At 38.4% G+C, this 25511-nt stretch overlaps 1 protein-coding gene across 6 annotated transcripts in view; it reads right to left on the bottom strand.

The window, feature by feature from the left end:
* HMCN1 (hemicentin 1) overlaps positions 1 to 25511 on the bottom strand; it is a 551288-nt gene that overhangs the window by 11114 nt on the left and 514663 nt on the right. For 5 of the 6 annotated variants that reach the window (XM_049868532.1, XM_049868533.1, XM_049868535.1 and 2 more), the window contains 11 exons: positions 24194 to 24343; positions 23465 to 23602; positions 22149 to 22270; positions 21538 to 21775; positions 15175 to 15237; positions 13294 to 13413; positions 12044 to 12178; positions 9115 to 9228; positions 8361 to 8486; positions 6220 to 6348; positions 3500 to 3850 (listed from right to left, as the gene is read on the bottom strand). In XM_049868532.1, coding sequence (XP_049724489.1) covers positions 3500 to 3850; positions 6220 to 6348; positions 8361 to 8486; positions 9115 to 9228; positions 12044 to 12178; positions 13294 to 13413; positions 15175 to 15237; positions 21538 to 21775; positions 22149 to 22270; positions 23465 to 23602; positions 24194 to 24343 — 1686 coding nt within the window. The remainder of the gene's footprint in view (positions 1 to 3499; positions 3851 to 6219; positions 6349 to 8360; positions 8487 to 9114; positions 9229 to 12043; positions 12179 to 13293; positions 13414 to 15174; positions 15238 to 21537; positions 21776 to 22148; positions 22271 to 23464; positions 23603 to 24193; positions 24344 to 25511) is intronic. The other variant, XM_049868536.1, reaches the window with a different exon arrangement.

The raw sequence follows: 25511 nt of genomic DNA, 5'->3' as shown, positions 1-25511 counted from the left end.
TTATTTCACAGGTTTGTTGGGAGGTTCATGTACAGTACTATATGGGAAAGTATTTCATAAATTGTAAAGTCTATCCGTCTGCTGGTGGCACAGTGGTTGAGCTACAGCTGGCAATCAAAAGGTCAGAGCTATAGCTGGTAACCAAAAGATTGGCAGTTTGAATCCACCAGCTGCTCCCTGGAAACCCTACGGGGCAGGTGTAGTCTGTCCTATAGGGTCATTATGAGTTGGAAATGACTTGACAGCAACGGGTTTGGTTGGGTTTGATCTGTCTGCTATTACTAAACAAAGCCAAGAAAAAAAACAATAAAAAGGGTAATTAAGAATAGGTTGCAATTCAAAAATTAATTGATATTTGCTTTCAGAATAAGAGATGTGGTTTTGGGGGCCTCAGATTTCTCTTCCCAATTGTACTTGGCTTTGGCTAATATTAAAATTTTCTCCTAGTCCCTGAGCATGCATCAATCAATGGAAGTGTGAAGACGGGAACATGACATGAAATGGAAACAGAAGTGCACTATGGTGGAATTAAAGTGAAGACAAAAGAGTGGAAACTGGGAAATGACTCGGAACATAAGAATCTGTTCATCTTGCATACTTTGCACATTCTGAATATATACGTGCAATGATTCCAAAGCTAATGTTTTTGCATCATTTCAGTTAACTGAAGCATTCATTCCATAACCTGTGTTGTTTTCTTGTCTTTAGAATTTACTTTAACCAAAAGTAACAACACACATTTAAATCATGTTGAACTCCAAGTAGTTAACATAGCATTTCCCAGGGTATGAATTTTAAAGTGGCCCCAAGTGTCATTTCTGCCAGGGGCCCCTGCATTCAGAAGCAATGCGATGTTCACTCTTCCTATTAATCTTTGGAATCAACTCCTAAAAAAGCTAGATTTCAACCTAAGTTTAACAAAATTCTACAGCGTTAATTTGAATATTTTGTAAGTCATCTATCCCAGATGGTTAATTAAAAGGCTTTTGGTGTTTATCAAAAATTGTTCTTGTTTCATAATTTCAAAGCTGTTTGCAATCTCGTGCAAATTTCTTTATTAGTACCCAATACAACAAAACACTCACCATATTTTAAGAAATATCTAAGCTTATTTACTGCCCCAAAACAAAACTTAAATATCCAGCACTTATCTAGTTATAGATGTCTCTTTTAGCCTCTCCAAGATTGACCCTCACTCTGAAACAGCAGCTGCCTCAACCAGTGGATGGTTGTGTGGAGATGGTAATTCTGATAAATATCATGTTGGTTTAATATGAACACAAAGACACAGAAAACATTTATAAGAATTTACTGTGATGAAACCGTAGGTCATAAAATAGATAGTGATAAAGAAATAGAAAATTGGGAAAATTTCCTAAAATGACTTGGACCTTCAAATGATTTAGAAGAAAACAGCTTAATGGTTTACGATTATGGGGGGTGTAGTTGACTTCATTTACCATAGCATAAACAAAGACTTTGGGGTTGGAGGGCAAAGGTAGAACAGAAGAGAAGAGCTTGTCTAAAATCAAGGCTGAGAGTAGAATAGTAATGGGACATGAAAACCCTCCAGTGGGGATGATTATTTGGAAGAAACTTCAAAAGGCAAAACGCCAGATGTCAATTTTGTTGATAAAAAACTGTTTTAACTAAGAGTCAGATCAAAACTGTGGGCAAGAAAAATTACCAAGAACGGTTTGAATTAAGTTGAGAGTGGTGTTTGACATACTAGCAAGGACAGTGGCATTCCCCAGATTTAGTAATTCAGTAGTGCTTGAGCAAAAAAACAAACCAAACCCGTTGCCATCCAGTCAATTCGGACTCAAAGTGACTGTACAGGACAGAGTAGAACTGCCCCATACAGTTTCCAAGAAGCGCCTGGTGGATATGAACTGCCGACTTTTTAGTTAGCAGCTGTAGCTCTTAACCACTATGCCACCAGAGTTTCCAGTACTTGACCATATAGTAAAAAATGTAGAGACTTGTTAATGACTGCAATAATGGCTGAAGAAGGGGCCCTGGTGGAGCAGTGGTTAAGTGTTCAGCTGTTAACCAAAAAGTCAGCAGTTTAAACCCACCAGCCATTCCATGGGACAAAGATGTGTCAGTCTTCTTCTGTAAAGATTACAGCCTTGGAAACCCTAGGGGCAGTTCTACTCAGTCATATAGGGTCACTATGAGTTGGAATCAACTTGACAACAATGGGTTTGGGGTTTAATGGCTGCAGTTCAAATAGCTGAAGAAACTGGCACTATCCACAGTGATGGAAAGCTGATCATGCAGGAGAAGTTTCCACATCCATTATGCTAAGTTTCAGGCACATCAAAATGTCTAGACAGAAAAGTCCTAGTAAATATTTAACATATAGATCAAAAGAACCAAGGGTAAAAGCTGAGTGTCCAGAGGGTTTGAGAATCTAATGGAGTAGAGGTGAGAAGAGAATCTGGGTCCACCTAAGAGAAGTTAAGGGCTTCGAGAAGGCCAGAGAAAGAGAGGACAAAAGGTGAAGTCAGGAGGAGAAGAAATGTTTAACAGAAACCACATTTAGGAGAGAATATACAAAGTGTAAAGCACTTAAAAGAAACGTAAGAAAATGTGGTTGAAATAATGACCTTTGAATTTAAGCAGTTTTTTTCTTGCCTCCCTCCCTCTCTCTCTCCTTCCTTGCTTTCTTTTTCCATCTAACAAATAGTGAAGCAATGAACTACATGCTCCTTGTGTTGTGTTTGCTAATTTCCCTTGGTGCCTAGCTCAATGACATGCAAAGCGGACACTCCCAGAAAACTGAGTTAAATGAATGACAGATGGTAATGTCTGCAACTTAACTGAAAACGAGATCTCAATTCTTGACTTGGAAATTATACTTCACTTTTACAAACAACTGAAATTACAGACTTGTGAGTTTAGATAAAGATATTGAAAGCACATATTTTAGAGGGAAGGAAGCAATGCTATTTTGTCCTGGCTCACATTATCTTTTAAGTGACTGACATAAGCACAAGATAATGGTTCTGAGAAGTTCTATGGGGAGTGCAGGATAACAGTCAACAGGGTGTCACTTGTCATATAAAACAAGCAATCATGTAAGTAGTTGAAATTGTTGCTTGTTAATCCACTGTTTTGGGATCAATCAGATACAGCCATACTCACATGGTATAAAGAGTATGTGGCATTATAGTATAATAAAAAACATATTCTGGATGCCACTGAAATTTATTTCTATATAGCATTAAATTGAGTAGCACTTACAGAAGTGATCAAAGGAAGAAACTGGCATAAAGACAACAAATTATTAAATGCACATCTGTAAAGAGTTTATCTGAATAAAATTTTAATAGTTTTAGGTACCAGAGTAACTGTCTTGAAACACTGAGTCATCTCAGATTTGAGGTCAGATGTAGCTGCACCCAAACTATTACAGGTGCTATAAATAAATATGCACAGTCTCTGGTCAGTAGGTGAGTCCACAGAAAGGAAACGCAATATGGCTGACATTTACCTACACACGTGTCATGGCTTGCCTCAGAGCCTTCAGGGCAAGTTTTCCTAATAGTCCTTCTAGTCCTGGAGAGAGATGTCCTGCTGTTTCTATACTCTGAGTAGGAACTGTAGAGATGTGAGTACTGTCTGTAATGCTGTTGAGGTTGATAGTTGTTTCTCATAGGGGAGAACCACGCAAGGTTATAGCTATTGTATCGATTGCCATAATTGGGCAGCCTCTCCAATCCAGCGCAAGATTTCCCGTCCCCTAATAAATGTTGTCCTGGGGGACAGGTACACTTGAAGCTGCCGGGGGTGTTGGAGCACTGATGTGCACAAGGTTTAGGCACTTGTTCGCACTCATTAATGTCTGCTCGTGTGACATGAGACATAAAAAAGAGAAAAATAAAAACAAAAACACACATACACATACAAAACACAGGAATAAAGAATCAGTCCATGAAACAAATGGAGGACATTATATTACCCTCCAAAGCCAGGAATACACACAGTAATTTCTGCTCAACTGATGTAAACCACGGAAAAGCTTTAATCGCCCAGTTTTAGAATACACAGAAAGAGTCTGTGTCACCCCCTAAGGTTTGCTTCAATCTTTATTTGAACATTCTCTTTGGAGTAGGTGGCTTAGAAACCAGACAGTAGTTCTGTGAATCCATCCTCCTATTACTTTCAGTTGTGATGGCCTCAAGATCTAATGAACTCTGCCTTCAGTCTGTCTCCTTGTCTGAAAAAAATGACTTGGATGTTGTATCAGTATGGGCTAATTTGTCATACATTATTATATATAGTTGTAAGTCTAACACTGGCATCTTAAATCATATATATGCTATACACAAGTTTCTGAGTTCAACTAAGGAGAAACATCCTAAAATGTTGATATATGCATAGCTTCCTTTGCAGGTAAGAAGGTTCAAAAGACAGTGGAATCCAAAATTAATACAATTAACATTAAACTGCAATTATAAAAACAGTTGCAATAGTATCTCTAATACTATTAGAAGAGTTGACGCTTTTGAATTGTGGTGTTGGCGAAGAATGTTGAATACACCACGGACTGCCAAAAGAACGAACAAATCTGTGTTGGAGGAAGTGCGGCCAGAATGCTCCTTAGAGGCAGGGATGGTGAGGCTGTGTCTTACATACTTTGGTCATGTTGTCAGGAGGGATCAGTCCCTGGAGAAGGGCATCATGCTTGGCAGAGTACAGGGTCAGCAGAAAAGAGGAAAGACCCTCAACGAGGTGGATTGACACAGTGGCTGCAACAATGAGCTCGAGCATAACAACGATTGTAAGGATGGCGCAGGACCGGGCAGTGTTTCGTTCTGTTGTGCATAGGGTCACTATGAGTTGGGACAGACTCAACGGCACCTAACAGCGACAACAACAGCAACAACAATACAATGCTATCTGTAAATATTGAAACTACATTTCTTAACTAGCTTTCTTTCTTTTGACAAATAGATCTTTCAGATAGATTACTAATTTTCCTAACCGGTTGAAAATGTTGGAAATATTTCATTTGTTTAGATGTAATTTTTGTAAGTATGTAACTATCTTTATGAAGGAGCCCTGGTGGTGTAATGGTTAAGCGCTCGGCTGCTAACCCAAAGATCGGTAGTTCAAACCCGCCAGTGGCTCCAAGGGAGAAAGACCTGATAATCTGCTTCTGTAAAGATTTCTGCCTAGTAAATCCAGTGGGGCAGTTCTACTTTGTCCTATAGGGTAGCCGTGAGTTAGAATCCACTTGGCACAAAACAACAACAAAAAACCTACCTTTACGCTTATTTCTTTATTTTTATGTAAGTGGACTTGGTCTTCCTGCAACCACCTTTGCCCTCCCAAGGTTTTACCTCCACATAGCTGCGAGAGTGATTGTTTCCAAATGTAAATCATTTCACCCTGCTCCTCTGCTCAAGATCTTGTATGTCTTCCCATTACACCTTTAGAATAAAATCTAAGTTCTTCGTCATGGCCGCTTTATTCTCTGCCTAACTTTGCTCCAACAACGCAGAGTTTCCTTTCTCAGGAACTTTGCTCTGACTGTCCCTCAGCCTGGAATACACTTGCCCAGACCTCTTGCAGCTGCTCCTTCATTTCCTTCAGCCTTTTTGAGAGGCTGCCAGGATCACAGTGCCACTACCCTACCCTACCCTGGGTTACCCTCTCCTCTTACCCTGCTTTAAGACAGAGTAGAACTGCCCCCCTAGATTCGAAGTGCTGACCTTTTGGTTAGCAGCAGTAGCACTTAAACACTATGCCACCAGGGTTTCCTGGCATATAGTAAGCTCTACAAGAATGGTAGATGAAATAATTATTTGTTTGAATATTGAGTTAATATGTTAATCCTTTACCCCTAAACCTTATACTGCATACTCAAACAAAATTTATCTATGTGAACATTTATGCCATGTTCATAGAGAGATAATAAGATAATCTAGATAATTAAGCTGTCACGGCAATTATATCACAGCCTCACTTTGATATGTGTGGTGTATAGTAGGTATTTAAAGTATTTAAAATGTCAGTATAAATTGAACTCAATATGAAGTCTCTGAAGAAGTAATCTAAATTACATTATGAATTACTTAAACCAATTTACATACCTTCTAATTGGAGCAAGAGAGCATTTGGGAATAGAGAGTGATCCTCAGCAAGTGGGCATGGCTAGGTACCTCCGTAAGTAGCTTCATTACTCAACAAGAGTTCCTGTTAACTTACCCATGCAGGGTTTTCCAACTCCTTGAGACCGATAACCTCTTGGGCATACACAACGATAGCTGCCTCTTGTATTTTCACATATCTGGTTATATCTGCACTGATGAGTCCCATCTTTACATTCATCAATATCTATAGACACGGAGGCAACAAAAAGTAGTAACATTTCCTCTTTCAAATCCCAAGGCATTATATTTAAAATAAACCTTCTGTAGCAATTGCCAAAGGTTGCATTTCTCAGCATTGTGGGAGAGACCATATCAATTTAAGATATAGAGTCAAAAAAAAAACCTGAGTCAAGTTCCAACTCTGTCACTTATTGTCCTTTTCCTCCTCCTGTTCCCTAATAAGGAAGGAGTTTACATAAAAACTCATATAATCAGGTTTTCCTCACCCCTCCTCTTTTGGCCATCTTATTTGTACTAGTGGCTCTAGTAAGCTTGTTTATACAGATCTAGAGCAATAGTGTTATGTTGCTTCTGATCTCTGGTCCCACATTTACAGCTGCTAGCTGGACACCTCTATCTCCATGATGTACCAGTAGTTCAAACTCAGCAAGTTCCCAGTTTCGTATCCTTACTCCCTTATTTCTGACAATGGCACTCCTGTTTTCCCAGTTGACCAGGCTGCAAACATTAGTCGTCTTCTACTTATTCTGTCAATTGCCAAGACTGTGTAATCCCACTTCCTTCAATCAAACACATATACCCTCACATTTTCAATTCCACTTAACCAGATCTTTGCAGTACTTTCTTAACTGACCTTCTGACCTTTCCATTAATTCTCTTTATAATTAATCTTACACGTAATTACAGGCCCCATCTTCCTAAAACTATGTATACTTGCATGAAACTATATATGGTGCCGAGCTGGGTGCTATCCTTACAAGATAAGAAAAATATTCATAGAATTACAGATGAAGAGAGTCTTTGAAATCTGACAGTCCAACTGCCCTAGTTTGTTTTTGATTTAAGCTTATTAAGAAAAAATTTAAACATACAAAAGTAGAGAAAAAAGTATAATGAACCTCCAAGTACCTCAACGTGCATCAACACATTGTCAATCTTCCTTCTTCTGTATTTCTACAGCTCCCACCCTCTTATCATATTATTTTGAAACAAATCTAACACATTTTACAACTTTATTAATATATATTTCAGAACAATTTTTTTTTTAAATCTCCTATTTTAAAAATGAGAAACTTAAATGCAAACTGCTGTATGATCTTGAGCAAGGTCATATAGGCGTCCAGAAGGAAAGAGTGATTTTAATACTTTCTATACTTTTTCTTCCTTTTCCACCCATTAACATTTCACCCAAGGTCCTTGTGGTCACTTCCATGGAACCTTGATCATCACTCCTGTAAGGTATGATCCATCTCTCCTGGGTACACTCATACAATTGTATTTGCACCTTTTTTATGATATTTCATTCTGCCTTATATTACAGCTTTTTTTTTCTTTTTGTTTCTCTTGGTGGGGAGGGGGATTAGCCAATCTACCCTAGTAGATTATAAATATATGACCCGACCCAACCCAACCCAGCGCCGTCAGGTCGAATTCCGACTCATAGCGACCTTATAGGACAGAGTAGAACTGCCCCATGGAGTTTTCAAGGAGCGCCTGGCGGATTCGAACTGTTTTGTTTCTGTAAATTCTGCAGCTCATAGCTCTGCTAGCTTTGCAGGTTAGGGAGAAATATAATTGACTGTAATGTCTGATCACTAATTTGATGTTTAAAAAAATATTTACTTCTAAAATAATTTTCTGAGACTTTAAAAGTCTTTACAAACATAATTTTTTCTTAACCCCCTAGATGAAATTCTAAACATCTAGGCTAAATTTCATGTTAGAAATAATGTTAGATAGTACTAAATTATGTGGGTATTAAACAAAGCCAATTATGTAACTGATTGGGGCTCAAAACTGTCCTAAGTCTTTATGGTGAGTTTCCATTTCCTGGTATAGTCATGATGGGGGGTCCCAGAACACAATCATATTAAAACTGGGAGCTAAAATCTGTGAAAAAAGAAAGATTTCCTTTTTAGATAAAATATACTGTAATCATTAGTTTTAAAAATGGATGCCTTACTTGGCTTGTTGATGGTAAATTGGTCTTGATCACTGAACTAGTCCTACACTTACCAATACAGGTTCCATTTTCTGCCTTGGTCATTCCGTTTGGACAAAGATCAATGCACTTATAGCCACCCCTGGTGTTCTTGCAGTGCTGATCTGGTCTGCATACGTTCTGTCTGCACTCGTTCACATCTTGATCGAAGAACAAAGGTAATATAGATTGAGAAAACGATTTCTTCTACTTTTCTAGAGAAACCATATCTTGGATTTTATGGCTATCACCTCTTAAACTAATACACATCTTTATTGCATAATCATCATGTAAGATTAAGGTGCTTAAATACAGTAAGGTCTGTAACATGCTTTATTTTAAAACAGATTGATAAAAATAAAAAATGAAATAAAACATCACTTCACAGAGCTGGTAGACATGCCAACAACTTCCTCCTCCCGGAAAAATAAAAATTATATATATATATATATATATAGTTTTATATATTGTATATGTGTACTACATATAGTATATACATACACATACATATATAGGTATACGTGTGTGTGTATATAGATATATACTTTTGCAGGAAAATTTTATAAATATAGTAGGGAAAATGTGGATAAAAATTATTTAATTAGAAAGTGAAATCTCCAAAGTATAGCATTTTCCTCCACTTTGTTTTTGCACAGATGATATTCAAGACACATAATAGGTGTCCAATGTATATGAATCAGGCCCAGGACACAACATATGTTTTTAGTTCAGGAAGCATTAAGAAGTTACAGAGATGCCATTGCCTTGCACTCAAAGCCCTTTACTTACCTATGCATTTTCTGCCTTTGAGTTGATACCCGGGCTCACAGCCACAGTGGAAACTTCCTATGGAATTGGAACAGCGCTGATGACAGGGGCTGGATTCCTGACATTCGTTAATATCTGTCAAATAAAACAAAACTTTCATTAGATGCTGTTAGGAAACCTGGTTTAATTTCTCCCAAATGTTTATTTAACGTTGTATGATTGTTGATCATTGTTATGTTTAAGATTTTCTAGTCTAATACATTTACTCTTATTTGAGCTGCTGAATAACTAACAGGATGAATTGCTGGAGAAGGCGTCGCTCTTCAATACTCCTCAAAGGTAATATTTGCTAATGCCTCAGAACTATGTGGATGCAACACTCCTCTATTTCAAGTATTTTACCGTATGGCTCCCACTCCTGTTTCTATGAAGTTTCAGTCCTTGGAATGTTACTGACAGACCGGGATTCTGAAGATAGGAAAAAAAAAAAAAAAGCTAGGATTTTGCAATACCTTTTGAAATTGACCTTTCTTTCCCATTCTTGCTGCTAGTAGCCCAATGAAGGTCTTTCAAACCTTGTATCTGATTGGCTGCAGCAACTTTAGTATTTTTCCTTGTCTGCAGTTATTGCCAAATTAATTTTGTGAAACATCACCAGGGTCAGAGTGTAACAGAAAGAATGCAGACATGAACTCCCCTAAACTCCTGTGTACTTGTGTATTTCTGGTATCTTCTTTCTCTCTTTCCCTCCAGTTTCAAAGGAAGAGAGATCGTTTCTTATGAGACACACAGATAGGTAGATAGGTAGGTAGATAAATGACAGATGATTGATAGATGACAGATAGATGATAGATAGATGGCTGACAGACAGGCAGACAGCTCTCATCAAGTTGACTTTGACCCATGGTGCACTTCACAACAGAATGAAACGTTGCCCTGTCCCTCATCATCCTCACAATCACCGGCATGTTTGAGTCCTTCACCAAACATGATGGCCTCCTCCAGCAATTGTTACCTACTGACAATGTGTCCAAAACAAGCAAGTTGGAAAACGTTCTGTTGTGATCCAGAAAGTTTTTACTCATTAATTTATTGGAAGTAGATCACCAGGCCTTTTTTCCTTGTCTGTCTTGGCCTGGAAACTCCACTGATACCTGTCCATCATGGGTGATTCTGCTGGTATTTGAAGCTTTCAGCTTCATAGCAACACACAGGTCACCACAGTATGACAAACTGACAGATGCGTGGTGTTTTAGAACAGTCCCTCTGTTTGAGCCCTGCAGCCCATCTCCTCTCTCAAGGCTGTACTAGTCTCAAGCTCCTGCCACTTCTCTATCCTTCCTTATCTTACAAACCCTTCGAAAGAACAATCACCATATTTAGGCTTTTCACATCCTCCCCTTACATTCCATTACAAACTCAACATGGCCAACGACTTTTATTTTGTGCTTGTTTTCTATTTGAGCTTTGAATTTAATCTCTTAAAATCCGCATATGTGTTAATTTATATAAAAGCACAAATATGATGACAGACTTGTTCTTTTTCTACAAGTTTTCCTTTTAGCCTCACTTAAATCCTCTCCTTGATTAAATAAAATGCTCCTCTTGTTTTTCCCAAGGTTCCCCCATGAAAATCCAACTAATCTCTTTAATTTTGCTCAAACTCTTTTTTCTCAAGACTATCAGTAACGTAATTCTTTTTTTTTTTTTTTTTTTAACTTCTTATTCCTCCCTCCCCCATCCTCTGGTAACCACTAGTCTTGCTCTACCTCCATGGATTAGCCTATTTTAGATACTTTATGTAAGTGGGATCAGACAATGTATTTGTCCTTTTGTGCTTGCCTTATTTCACTCAGTATAATGTTTTCAAGGTTCATCCATGTGGTGGCATGTATCAGAAGTTCATTTCTCTTTATGGTTGAATAATATTACATCGCATGAATACACCCCATTTTGTTTATCCATTCATCTGTTGAGGGGCAGCTGGACAGATGACACAATACCTTTTGGCTATTGAAAATAATGCTTCAATGAACACTGGTGTACAAGTATCTCAGCTGCTGCTTTCATTTTTTTTTTTTTTTGAGTATTTTTTTTTTTTATTATACCTAGGAGTGGAAGATCACATACTTTTAAAAAGATTTTTCTTAGTGAAGATTTTTTCTTCCATTTCTTTTTTTGTGTGGTCTCCCTTACCTCTTTTTATCCTCCTTTCCCACCAAGGGCAATCTACTTAGTAGTCTAGTATGAATCATAATATTCACTCTCTCTCTATATATATATTTGTTGTTGTTGCTGTTATATACACTTAAAGATATAAATTCATATTTTTTTTTTCCTGTGGCTATTGCTTGTTTTTCAGTTCCATACACTTTTCTACACAAGTCACATATACTTTTCTACATTTTTGGTCTTCTCACTCAATAACACCTCATGGAAATCCCTCCAAGTCAAACAGTGGAGCTCCAATTTATTCCATGACACCTAATGCCTGTATAGTGGTTGATGGTGTAGATGTACCATAATTCATTCATTCTTTCTACTTTTGATAGGTAATTAGTTTTGCATTCACTGTTTTTGCCTTTGTGAAAAATCCTGCGAGAAAAATTCTAGCACTCTTATGCACTGGAGTTTTATGGAATAGATTCTAATAGATGGTGCTGCATAATCTCCTCTTTCAAATGGTAACGGCAAGATGTTAGCCCTCAAAACCACTGTGCTACCAGTATTTACAAAAGAAGTGTAGCCTATAAAACATGCAAAATGAAGTTCTGATTTAAGTTCTGTTGAAGGACAGAAGACCCAGTTGCTTGATATCTACCCATTCTGTTCCTCTTGATCCAGCCCTTCTCTTTGGAGTTTCCTGGAGAGTTTATTAAAATGATACAAGAGTCAAGTGGTCTTCATTATTAGAATAATAAAGATAAAGCTAGGGCCTCCATTTTCATACCTTGACAACTGAGCCCATCAGAGGTTCTCCGAAAGCCCATTCCACAACGGACCACACAGCGATAGGATCCAATGGTATTGTCACAGTCCTGGCCCATGTGGCAGCTGTGTCCACTCAAAGCACACTCATCAATATCTGCAACAGAGCAAGTAAGTCATTCAGCTGAGGTTAATGAAGAAAGCGCAGCCGAGGAGCCAGCTGTGAAATGAGATTAAGAAAAGCAATGAATGACACTTGAAAAATACTGGGTCATTTCAGGTGGATTAAACAGTTGACAAGCTCACAGCAGCATGGTGTGATAGCTTCACAGGCTGTCTGATCAACGAGACCACTTATGAATTAAAAGGTTTTAAAGAAGTTACTTCTCCTCTCTCAAATATGAGCTTTCTCGTCTATAAAATGAGGATAATAATTCCTGTCTCTCAGAATCACTTTGAAAACTAAATGAAACAACGTATATGAGGTACTCAATTCATACTAGACATTCCATAAAAATTATTCCCCTTCTGTACCCCTAACTCCCCCTCTCCTTTGCATTTGGAACAGGGCTTCCTGAGACACAGAAGGAGAACTATTTTCCCTTTCTCACTTTTGATTTATTTATAAAATTAGGCACTTATGCAAGTCCAATTTTGGAGGATACATAGAGTTTGATAGAAAAGTGTTTTTTGTTTTTTAACTACATACCCAAAATACTACCAGGAGTGTGCAATTTACTTAACTCTTTGTTGTTGTTGTGTATTGTTGAGTTGATTCTGACTCATAACAACCCCATGTGACAGAGTAGAACTGCCCCATAGGATTTCCTAGGCTGTGATCTTTATGGAAGCAGATTGCCAGGTCTTTTCTCCCACGGGGGTACTAACCACAGACCTTTTGGTTAGCAGCTGAGCACTTAACCACTGTGCCACCAGGGTTCCTTCTTAATCTCTTTATAACCTCTTTATTTCTTAGTTCATCGTTGCAAAATAAGGTTGGTGGCAGTTGTGCCTGCTTCCTTGAGGTGTTGTGAGGACTGAGTGAGTCATGGCAACATCCCTGCTTTTTGAGCGTACCATTTTGAAGCACTGCAGGAGTAGTATTCCTTCTTTATTACTTTTTCAATGCAATGAAGGCCTGCTCTGCCTATTGCCAAGGTGGAAGCAGAGGGAGTAGGAAAAAAGAGGATTGGCCTAGCACACTTTTCCTAGGTCATAGATTGCCTTGGCCATGGCTTAAATGTGTTCATTGGATTTAAGCTTTCCAAATACCTTGACAAGTTCTTCCATCCACAGCTATGGTGAGGCCCATGGGACAGGAGCAATAATAGGTTCCCATGGCATTGTGGCAGGTGTGGGAGCAGGGATTCCGCTCTGCACATTCATCTTCATCTGAAAGAAGAAACAAGAAGGCCCAATCAGCATGTAAGGCCCCTACCCTTCTAGGAATCACTAAAGTCAGTAAAAATAGCTGCTTAGAGAGGTCAGTGAATTGAATCAAATATAAGAGAAAATGCTTCAGTGCCACAAAAAGGAAACACTAAATAAAAATTAATTTGGGGTTCCTAAATTATTTTTGACAGTGATTAGATGTTTAGATCATCTTCTGAAACAATGACTAAACCAATGACAATGACTAACATGTTGCTCATTTACCTTGATGGAAACACTGCACCTGCTTTAACATTTTCCTCACAATATTCCCAGGAGGTAGGTATTTTTATCACTATTTTCAGTTGTCAATGATAAAACTGAGGAATAAAAAGGTTAATTAAATTGTCCAAGGTCGCACAGGTCATTCTTGGCAGAGCTGGGACTGGATCTTAGAGACAATATTTTCTGAAGACCACCTCTTTTAGTACTATACCCAGCCCAGTGCCCTCGAGTCAATTCCGACTACATTACATTGCCTGCTAGACCACTACACCACCAGGGCTCCTTGAAAGAAAAGCACCATGCATGAAAACTTGAGCTCCTCAAACCATTTACTTAGCTGTTTACCCTATCTATGACTCATTTGTACTGGCACTTGGGTGGAATAAGGTTGGTTTAGTCATCGGTCTTAGGCCCACAGTCCTGGCCTATCTATGATTAAGCAATTCTAGGGTTAGGTGTTTGAGGGATGGAATATTGCTGTCTCACACAGTAGGATAAAGAATTTAACTTTACCCAAAGAATTTGGTCTTTATCTTTGGTTTCTGAGAGATAATCTCTAAAATCTTGGAATTGAAATGTCTTTGATGAGGCCTCAAGCCCACATCTAAGGTTTTATGCTAATGAGATGCCTCTTGAAGCTGATCATGGCAGAAAGACCCACCACTTGCTATCTAAGACCAACCACAGGGGAGGGTGATTGATACAATCAATCATGCTTAAGTAAAGAGGCCCAAGTAATGACTCTGAACAGGGAAGCACCATGGGCTTCCTGGTTGGTGATAGAAGTCAATGCACGTGGGAGGGTAGTGTATCACTTTTTGGGATACAGAAGCTCTGTATTGGGAACCCCAAGACCTTGCCCTATGTGTCTCTTCATTTGTACCCCTTTTGCTGTAACAAAACTGTGATCAATAAGTACAGTGATTTCCTGAGATAGTAGTGGGAGCCAGCAGGTCAGATGTGAGGGTGGCATGGAGCCCCCCAAGTTTTCGGCTGATATCTGAGATCTTGGGCAGATTCGTCAGTCTGGAAGACTATGAGGTTTGACCTAGCTCTAGGTGCTTCGGGTCAAAGGAAGAAGTACTACATGTGCAGTTAGAAACAAATTTGAAATGGAATTGATTGCATCGATCACAGATATTCACACACACCGAGGGCAACGAAGCAGCCATAATGAGTCCAGCATTATCTCTGTGCTCACTCCACCTCTGTACTTGGTCACTATTCCTGATATAGTTGATGTGGCCCCATGGAAAAAACATGGAGCTTGTAATCTAACTTAAGTTCAAACCTAGCTCTGCCACCAGATAGCTGGATGATCTTAGGCAGTTTACTTAACTTTTCTACATCTCAATTTCCTCACGTATAAAATAGAAAGTTTATAGGACTGTCGTGATGATTAAATACCTAGAACAATGGCAATGGGTGTCCAGTAAGTGGTATTCATTATAAACATTTTTATAAAAATAAAAACACGTTATTTATTCATGTACTTACCAGCACAAAAGGGTCCAACTGAGTCTAAGGTAAACCCGGAGGGGCACTGATTACTTCGATCTCCTACCACAGACAGGGAAGTAAAGTTAACTGACATTAGAATGTTAGCAGTTTGTTTCTTTCCAGTACAATCTTCCCTGGGAAGATATGCCAAAAGTGGAACACATGATGCAACACTGGAATAGGTGAAAATAAGCAGAAATAGAAATTTTTCCCATATTTCTTAACCAAGAACCAAATGAATCACAGTCCAGAGATCGCTGATTGTTGGCAAGCTACCACTGGAAACAGATTTTCTGTTTAAGCTGTTTACATCAATCAAAGGAAAATTAAATAAAATTATTCAGTGATAACTAAAAAGGATTCAAGATCAATGTGCACACCAGGCAAAACCACAGGCAACATCCTATTCATCCAGCCTTTACACTTTGTGTTGTTCTAGAAGCAGGGACATTATTTTCCAGCAACTTAAAATAATTTGTGCCAGTGAAAAATAGAAACTCCATGAAGAAACCCTTTCGTGGGTCACTTTTGTGGGACTCCTTTATTTTTAGTGTCAAGTGTCTGGGTCCCTCATGTGTGACCAAATGTTTTCCATTTCCATGTAGTCAAAGCAGGGAAAAACAGGCAAATTGTGTTAGAACAGATTTGTTAAATGTCATGAAAAAAAAAAATGCTAACAAGAAAGAGGTTAAAAGAGTTAGTTAGGGAATCCCTTTTTTGATAGGTCATGTAACTTTGTCTTGAATGAGTTATGCAGTTTGGCAAAAAATTTTCGAACATCATTGACCTGCAAAAAATTAAACAAAACTTATCTTTCAAATTACCATAGTAATGTGTGTACATGTGCACACACATACACACACACACACAAACTTAAAAGACAACTGTCAATATGTGTTTCTCATTTCTCTTGGGGAAATTTTTATTTAATTCATATTGAATACCTTAGAAATCATCTTAGGTTGTCTTTCTATTTTAAATGTATGAACCTGTATTTATTGTTATTATTGGCCTAGGTGCTCGTCTTAGAAGAAGTCTTGACATTAGTTAATTTTTCAGGTTTGTTCTACTTTGCAGATTCTCTGATTATAATATTGTTTAAGTCCTGCTGAGGACATGAAACTGTTCAAAAAACTGATTTATATATATATATATACACATTTTTGGGATGTATATATATATACATATTTGGTTTACCTGAATGAAAAGGTTGACTACAAAGCTAGAGTACTGTTTGCTATTTCCAAAAGGTCGGCAGTTTGAATCTACCAGCTGCTCCTTGGAAACTCTATGGGGCAGTTCTACTGTGTTCCGTAGGGTCGCTATGAGTTGGAACCAATTCGAGAGCACTTAACAACAACAAGCAACCAAGTTGTCTAAAAACTTCAACAAAAAGCAGAGGTTCACAATCAATTTCTACCCTGAGTGTAAAAATGGCCCTTAGAGCACCAGCGTCTTCCTTCCTGTACATGCCAGGGAGTGGGAATAGGATGGACAGGAGGGACAGAGACATCTGGGACACATCGTGAAGTAATTAGTGAAAGGTTGCTGCACGTGATAGAGGTGCCGGGAGCTCTGTGTGCTTTCTCATTTAAGCTTTCTTTTTTTTTATGTCCCTACTCCCACTGTACCCAATATTCTGATGAGGAATTTGAGACTGAGGTTATACAAATTGCCTAACGTCAAATAGCTAGTATGTGCTGGGGTGAGACTCTAGATTCAAATTTGTTTGACTGTCAACCACTGAAATCAAGAATACAACTCGGGTGGTGGTTTTTACTGGTTTCATTTATTCATTTATTCAGACATTCCCTAATCCAACCAATTTAATGTGTGGAGCACTGTGCTGGGTATACAACTGGGGGAAAAAAATGTCATATAGACATAAAAAATTACCTGATATCATCATACAAAGTTATTAACTAGATTTTTGGTTCTAGATGGGAGAGAGATCTTCCACTGGGTGGCATTTGGGAAGTTTCTTTGGGAGATACTTTAGTAGCCATGATGATACGGTGGCCTATTAAAATACAGCAAGTGGTGGAAGACCACAGGACAGGTTTTATAATACTTCACTGTAGGAGCTAGTATGGCAAGATGAAGATTTGTCCCTTGTCCTGCGAGACTTCCATGGAGTTAAGAAAGCTGTCTGTAATTATCTAAGCCTGGAACTCATCTTCCAAATATTAAGCATTTTTTGCATAATCTAAATATACAATATATTTTCCTGGAATGCAACTGTCATATAAATTGATGGCTGGCTGTACTTCATTTCACCTAGAACTTTACCAAAAGTTGCCCAATGTTTTGAAAGAAATCACACCAGGATTCTGCATTTAGGTTTGAGCATATGACTACTTCTCTGTGTCTTTTAGTGTAATCAGGTCCAAAGATTTACATATTTAAATAATAATATTTTATTGTGAATTGTTTTACTTTTATTTATTCTTTATATTATAGTTGGAGCCCTGGAGGCACAGTGGTTAAGATCTCAGCTGCTAACAAAAAGGTAGGCAGCTTGACTCCACCAGCTGTTGCTTGGCAACCCTATGGGGCAGCTCTACTCTGTCCTACAGGGTCGCTAAGGGTCAAGATCGATTCGACAGTAGTAAGTTTGCTTTTTTTTGGTTTTATATTAAAGTGTGGCATTTTGAATTATATTGGCTAACATTTTAAATCCAAGATAATAGGTAATACAAAATACTTGCTTGTTTGTGTTATCGTAATTATGATCATTGCAGAAACTTTAAAAAGTATAAAACTGTGTAATCTTGTCATTTGTAACAAATTACTGTCGATATTTTAGTGTTTTTACCTGCAATCATTCTTATAAATACATACTTTAAAATTTTTAATTAGTTAGTATCTTACTCCATAGGCCAATAATTACCCAACTTTACTGATCATAAAAATTACTTGGGAAGCTTACTACATATAGATTTCTTACTTTCACGACAATCAGATTAGGCAAGGGAGAAGCCCAAGAAACTGTGTTTAACCAGTATAAACCAGTGACTATAACCTTATAATCACTCTGGTGTGGGAAAGCCTGATTCGGATCATATTGTACGCTGCTTTTCAATTATTATTATTATGTCCTGAACATTCTCCTTTGTCATTTGTTTGTAGTTATATTGTCAATATCTAGAACAGTGTCTGGTACATGGTAACCAAAACCTCTTTTTGTCAAGTCGATTTGGACTCATAGCGACCCTATAGAACAGAGTACAACTGCCTCATAGAGTTTCCAAGGAGCACCTGGTGGATTTGAACTGCCGACCTTCTGGTTGGCAGCCATAGCTCTTAACTACTATGCCACCAGGGTTTCCTGGTATGTGGTAGGCACTCAATAATATTTTTTAAATGAACAGACGAGTTAAATATTACTTAAAATTATTTTAATGATTATTTAAGAGTTTATTATACAGGTGTGCCATAATTTACATACTAATTTCCTACTTCCAGGAAATTTATTAACGATTTTTCTATTATAAATAGCACTGGATGAAACTTCCTAAACATATATTTTTGACCATTTCTGTGATTTTCTTAGGATAGATTCCTAGAATGAGATAACTCAAAAATAATTGAAAATTTAAAAGGGTACTAGTACATACTCCTTTCCAAAAAAAAGGAACCAATTTTTGCTCTCTGCCAGCAGTATATGAGGAGTTCATGTCCCCACAGCTCTCCAATACAGGGAAGTTATACTTTTTAATCTCTGACAATAATAGTCAGAAAGTGGTATCACGTTGGCTTAATTTGCATTTCTTTGCTTAGTAATGAGGTCGACAACTTCTTCTCACATTCATTCTTCTTTATTACTTCCTTTGTGAATCTCTTGTTCGTAGTCTTCATGCATTTTCCTATTGGGTGCTTGCCTTTTCTTACTGATTTGTGCGAGCTTGTATATATTAAGGTAATTAAGGTAAGTCATAGTTGTCCATAGCATGTGATGCAAATATTTTTTCTTGGTACATATTTCACCCTGCCACTTTTATGTTTTCTTCTCCCATAAAGAATTTTTTTGTAGTTAAATTAATTTTTTTCCTTTATGGCTTCAGCTATCTTCCCCTAATTAATGTTTAAAATAAAAATACTTTTTATAATTATATTTTAAAAATCTGTAATTTACTTTTAAAGATTTAACATTTTTATGAGATTTATATTTGTGACTTGTTTTGACCAGTGGTTTCCAAATGCCTGTGTGCAAACCAGCTACATTAGAATAATCTAGGGGCTGTATTAAAAATACAGATTCTCAGACCCTATTTAGACTTGCTAAAACAAAAATCTTCGGGCCCAGAAGTCTGAAACTTCATCAAGCCCTCGAAGTGATTCAAACGCACTGTAACCAAAGTGCTAGTCTAGACCAACATACCCAGTACCCCATAGTAGAAGAGAAAGAACTTGCGGGATAAGCTACCAAGAATGCAAGCTTGCCCCCTGGTGGTCAATCAAAACTCAACTGCAGCTGCAGTTTTTGTAACTGACAGGAACAGCGTCAACAACAAATGGGCACTTGTATCAGATGTAATTCACAGAATCACAGTATTCAAGGATAGAAAGGAGCATTAAATGTCCTATAACGTATTTCCCTATATCGTGGGGCCTAAGTGTTCCAACAACACTCTTACAGATACTATAAATATGTTCAAGCAGTTTTAGGCTTGGAGGATTTACATGATAGAAAATACACTTGGCTTTTCAAGAATAATTTTAATTAGTCTCATATATACCATAAATTCATTTTTAGCCAATGTCCTACACCCATTAATCTTTTTGAATTGGATGGAGTAATGAAGAAGGTAGAAATAGAGGTCATATACTAAAACTAGACATAACAGGTAATGAGAAAAACATCGCTTTATTCCAGTAATTCTTCTTTCTTTGCAAGTGATCCAAATATGCATGCCAAGAGCAGAACGCGATGGCGTCGGCACAGTGTGGGTGGAGGCATGGGGCAACACCAGCTATTAGGCTTCATGAATCTGTGAGTACCTCAAAAAATGTAAATGTATACTCCCAGATTACTCTGACCTCAAACGTGATTGCAGCAGTTATGACAGACGCTGAAGAAGAAAACGGTCATGGGCGCAACGGCTGAAAGCAAGAGTAAATAGTGAAAATGAATGTTTAGTTTATCTGTGGAGCATGATAAAAGCCAATGGTGCTGTTTAAATCTGCTTGGGTCCATTTTAAGAAAGCTAGCACAGAGCAAAACAGCAAGGTCAATATGAATCATTTCAAGTTTACTCAGTGGGATCCTAAGTTCACAACTACAGTCATGTAAACAGTTAGTGTCTGTAACATCACTGCTTGCAAGAGTCTCTCGGCATCAAAACCCCACAGAAGATGGAAGGATAATTGCTGCAGTGCCTCTATGACTGAAAAGGAAATCTCAGGGGACAGGCACATCAAAGGCCCACACAGCATAACGGAATGCTGAGATTAATGATTGCAAAACTATGCTTGAGAAATGGAAAGCTGTTCAAAAATTATACTTTTGAGCAACAGGAAATGACAGTTGGAATTCTAATTACTGCTGCCCCATTTGTGGAAGCAGCTTTTAATTAAAGTACGGAAGTTTTTTTTTTTTTTTTTTACTAGTTTAGGCGAAGACACACCTTTCACATTATGTCCCAGGAACTTATAAAATTCCTTGGCAAATATTAAATTCAGAATAACAAACTTTATCACCCAAAGAAAAATGTTTCTGACAGATTTTACATTTTAAACCCTCTTTTTCTGCATAAATGGACTAGAATGATAACAACTCTACGATGCTGTAAGGAGAAGATTAGTAAACCACATATACTAGGACTCGGATTGGCTTTACCATAGGATTTACTTGCCACAAAACACAGACAACACACATGAAAAACCTGATATCATCATGGTGGCAGTGTTGTCAGCTGCCGTTGAGTTGGCCCCTCGCTCGTGGTGCCCTGATGAAATTCTGCCTGGTCCTGTGCCATCCCCATGATCTGCTGGGCATCAGACTGCTGTGATCCATAGGGTTTTCTGTGGCTGATTTTTGGAAGTCGATTCCAGGCTTTTCTTCCTAGTCCATCTTAGTCTGGAAGTTCCACTAAAACCTGTTCAGCATCATAGCAACACGCAAGCCTCCACTGACAAAGGGGTGGTGGCTATGTCTGAGGAGCATGGGCTCGGAATCAAACCCAGGCCTCCCGCATGGGAGGTGAAAATTCTCCCACTGAACCACCGATGCCTCAATATCATTGTGTTCGGTGTATGCTCTAATATCCTTAATTTTTGAATGGCATCAGTGCAATTCATTTTACCCTTCCAGAAAGGACAAATGGCATAACAATATGGACTTCCCTGTAACCAAATTACCTTTGGAAATTGAAGCATGGATTTTAAAACCCAGAGTCTCTTTTAATTGGTTGTAGTCAGATTCCACAGAAGATGCATGAAGCGTTTCCACCAAGAAAGGCATTCTTCCGCGTGCCTGGTCATAGGAAATGGTGTGGTTCCATGTGTATGGGACGCTGATGCCATCGATGCTGAACAGCCGGGTTGAGTAGGCATACAGCTGCCCAGGACCTGTCTGAATGTAGTCTTCTGTGTAATCCTAAAGAGGACAATATGGATTTGAATATTAACATGTTTATAATACAGACTTTTTGAGAGTGGATTTAAACTGCTGACCTTTTGGTTAACAGCCATAGAACTTAACCACTACGCCAAGAGTGAAGGCAACAACAACAAAAAAACAAACTCATTGCCATTGAGTAGATTCTGACTCACAGTGACCCTATAGGACAGAGTAGAACTGTACCCTAGGTTTCCACGGCTGTAATCTTTATGGTAGTAGATTGCCACACCTTTCTCCCACAGAGTGGCTGATGAGTTTGAACCATCAACCTTTCAGTTAGCAGCCGAATGCTTAACCACTGTGCCACCAGGGCTCTTCAATGTGAAGGTATGTTATTCTGAAATTTTACCTTTACAGCGACATCAGCAGGTGACTGAAGCTGCAGAACATAGCCACTCACAACGATATCTAGCAGCAAAGCACCATCGGAATCTAAGCCCCTGGCAATATGAGTCATCCGCAAGATTTCTCCTGGGGATTATAATGCATTCATTTTAACAATACAAAAATATGATCTGTGTGAACACAGAGCGGATTTACCTTACATACAGTTCAGCTATGTCATTCTCATTCAAACTTGAACAAACATAAACAATAAGGGAAACAGATTAGCATTTAACATGTCCCCAACCCTCCCTCCCCCAATTAAAAAGTTAGGCCTAAAATTTCCTTTTATGTGACAAAAGTGTGAAGGACTCCACACTTAAAACTCACAAGCAGTAGCAAGGCCAAAACAAAACCAAACCTGTTGTTGTTGAGTCAATTCTGACTAATAGCAACCCTAGAGGACAGAATCAAACTGCCCCATAGTTTCCAAGGAGCAGCTGGTGGATTCCAACTGCCGACCTTTTGGTTAGCAGCTAAGCTATTAACCACTGTGCCACCAGGGCTCCAAAATAGCAAGGCAGTTATACAAAAATGGATAGCCTGTGAGAAGGGATGAACAGCTTCACCAGCGAGACTGGCATCCCCACAAGACTGGCCACAGGGCTTTGTTCTTTCCGCTGCTTCAAAAAGTAGCAAAAGGTCATCTAGGTAAGTGGGTCGTCATGAAGAGATCCACTTGTCTTCTGGGATGATTAAATGCAAGTTAAAGGTATGCTCTCCCTCAGCCCTTCTTCCTTAAGGATCATTTCTACAGGGGCCCGATCGCCTTTAAAACGGTTGGAAATGGTGATGTACACAAACATTTATGCACCCAAAAAATAGCTAATGCATATTCATTAAGACTAAGGATAAAAGTAAAAAGCCTTTTGATTTGTTTATTTTTATCTCCATCTTTTTACCAAAGATCACCTATAAGGTATCAGAATGTCAAGTTCACTGACAAAGCCTTTAATGTATAGCAATGACTCATTTTCCTGCTCTGCTTTGGCCTTTAAGACCCACTCTAAGGACTTAACAAGAAAAAGACACAGAAAAGAGGAGAAAAAACTTTTAGGGTAAAAAACTCGCTATGCTACTTGGGAACACATGATCTCTTACAGGCCCCATGTCATTTCACAAGAAAATGTGGAATTGCTTTTATATCATTTCTAATAAAATTTCATCAAAAACTTTGAAATTATTCTCTGCAGGAACATATAACCTATTTTTCTTAACCACCAACTTTAAAGCAGCCATATTTTTTATACTAGGAGAATATTAAGTTCAGCTGACACTAACCAGTTGCAAATTCTACTTGGGTTTCTCTCTTGAAGACTGCATTGGTGAGGGTAAAGCCATTGACTGCTTCTCCTATTTCCTTTGCTGTTGTCCAATAAATGGGATTTAAAATAGAAACTATCTTTCTCATTGCCGGACCTAAAGAAAAAAAGGATATATAAAGTAACAAAGCAAAATACCTACAGTCCATTGTTACTGTTTTTTCATAGCACTTTATTCATAAGGATGAATCCTTAATAATCATGAATAATAATAAAACATATACCAATGCATCATGTGCCTTTAAGAGCTTACCACTGTCACAGAGCTAAGGAGTATCAGGCTGATCATTTAGAAATCCTCCAGAGGTAAAAAATGATACTGGTGAGGAGGGAGCTTCTTGGCTCAAGTGGACACATGAGACTATGTGGGCAGCTCCTGTCTGGAGGAGAGATCATAGGGCAGAGGGGGACAGAAGCTGGCTGAATGGACATGGGGAATACAGGTGGCGAGGAAGAGTGTGCTGTCTCATTAGGGGGAGAGCAATAGGAGTGCATGGCAAGGTGTATACAAATTTTTGTATGAGAGACTGACTTGATTTGTAAACTTCCACCTAAAACACAATAAAAATTAAAAAAAAAAACAAACAAGTGCTCCTGAAACTTTAAGTGAAAATAGTAAGATGAAAAAGCATGTATAAGCTATTTTTAAAAAAGTTTATTAACAACTTTTATCAGCAAAGAGACTTACCAAGACTGCGAGGTACATTGGTGATTTCAGCATGTATTATTCTAGTATCAGAGTTAGGACTATCTGTTACTGTGGCATTGAGGAAAGCAATTCCAAATTCAACATCATTAATATTTCCAATAATGCCTCCTCTGGCTCGCTGTGGCCCACCTATTGGGGGAAGGAAAAACATTCCCGGATAAGAAAGCAATTCCATCAACATTCCAATCAAAATCCAAACCCACTACCATTGAGTCGATTCCACTCATAGTGACCCTACAGGACAGAACAGAGTTGCCTCATAGGGTTTCCAGGCTGTAAATCTTTACTGAAGCAGACTTGCGTGGAAAAGCTGGTAGGTTCAAAGCACTGACCTTTTGGTTAGCAGCTGAGTGCTTTAGCCACTGCACCACTAGGGCTCCTTCCACCAACATTACATGGGAGAAAAGATGGCCAATATTCAGAGATGCTACAAATCTTTTCTTGAGCATCAAAAAAGTTTTGATGACATCCGAATTTGAGTGGAATAAATAAGCTTTCGAAACATTCTAATTTCATGTAATATCCATCATCCCACATAAATCTAGGATCCTTCTGTCCACATCATAGTATTATTTCACAGTTCAAAAAATACAATGAGCATTCAGTCCCAAAGCCAAAATAAAGTATGTGTTTGTTGATTTGGGATGAAATGATGATGCTAATGAGAATTTATTGACCATGTCATGTGCTATCCCACTGCCCATCCAAAGCCATTGAATAGATTCTGACTCATAGGGAGAGCCTATAGGACAGAGTAGAGCCACCCTCTAGGGCTTCCATGGCTGTAAATCGTATGGAAGCAGACTGCCACATCTTTCTCCCACGGAGCAGCTTGTGGGTTTGAACCCCTGACCCTTTGGTTAGTAGCTGGGTGCTTTAACCACTGTGTCACCAGGGCACCTTTGTCATGTGCTATAGTAAGAACTAAGTATGTGTTAACTCTTTTAATACTATTAACAATCCTACAAAGTAGCCACAGTTTGCAGACTAAGAAACTGAAGTTCAGAGAAGTTAAGTGACTTTTTCCATCCTTATGTAGCTAGTAAGTGGTAGAATGAAAATCTGGACACAGGTCTGTTTAGCATCAAAACTCTTGTTCTTTTATCTCTTCTCTTTCATGTGGACACAGAGGGAAAGGAGGGGTTCAGTCCCTAACTGGCCCCTAAACCTTGTTCCAGGTCACTGGCAGCATAAATGTGGAGTATCTAGGAGGCATTGTTCAGTCTTGGGTTTTTAGAGCAAGATTTTCATCACAGTAGATCAGTGAGAAAATTATACCTGTATTGGAAAATAGCTT

Source organism: Elephas maximus, chromosome 24 (assembly GCF_024166365.1).
Source record: "Elephas maximus indicus isolate mEleMax1 chromosome 24, mEleMax1 primary haplotype, whole genome shotgun sequence".
In the NCBI taxonomy this organism is placed as follows: domain Eukaryota; kingdom Metazoa; phylum Chordata; class Mammalia; order Proboscidea; family Elephantidae; genus Elephas; species Elephas maximus.
This window is presented reverse-complemented; position numbering and strand designations above follow the sequence as displayed.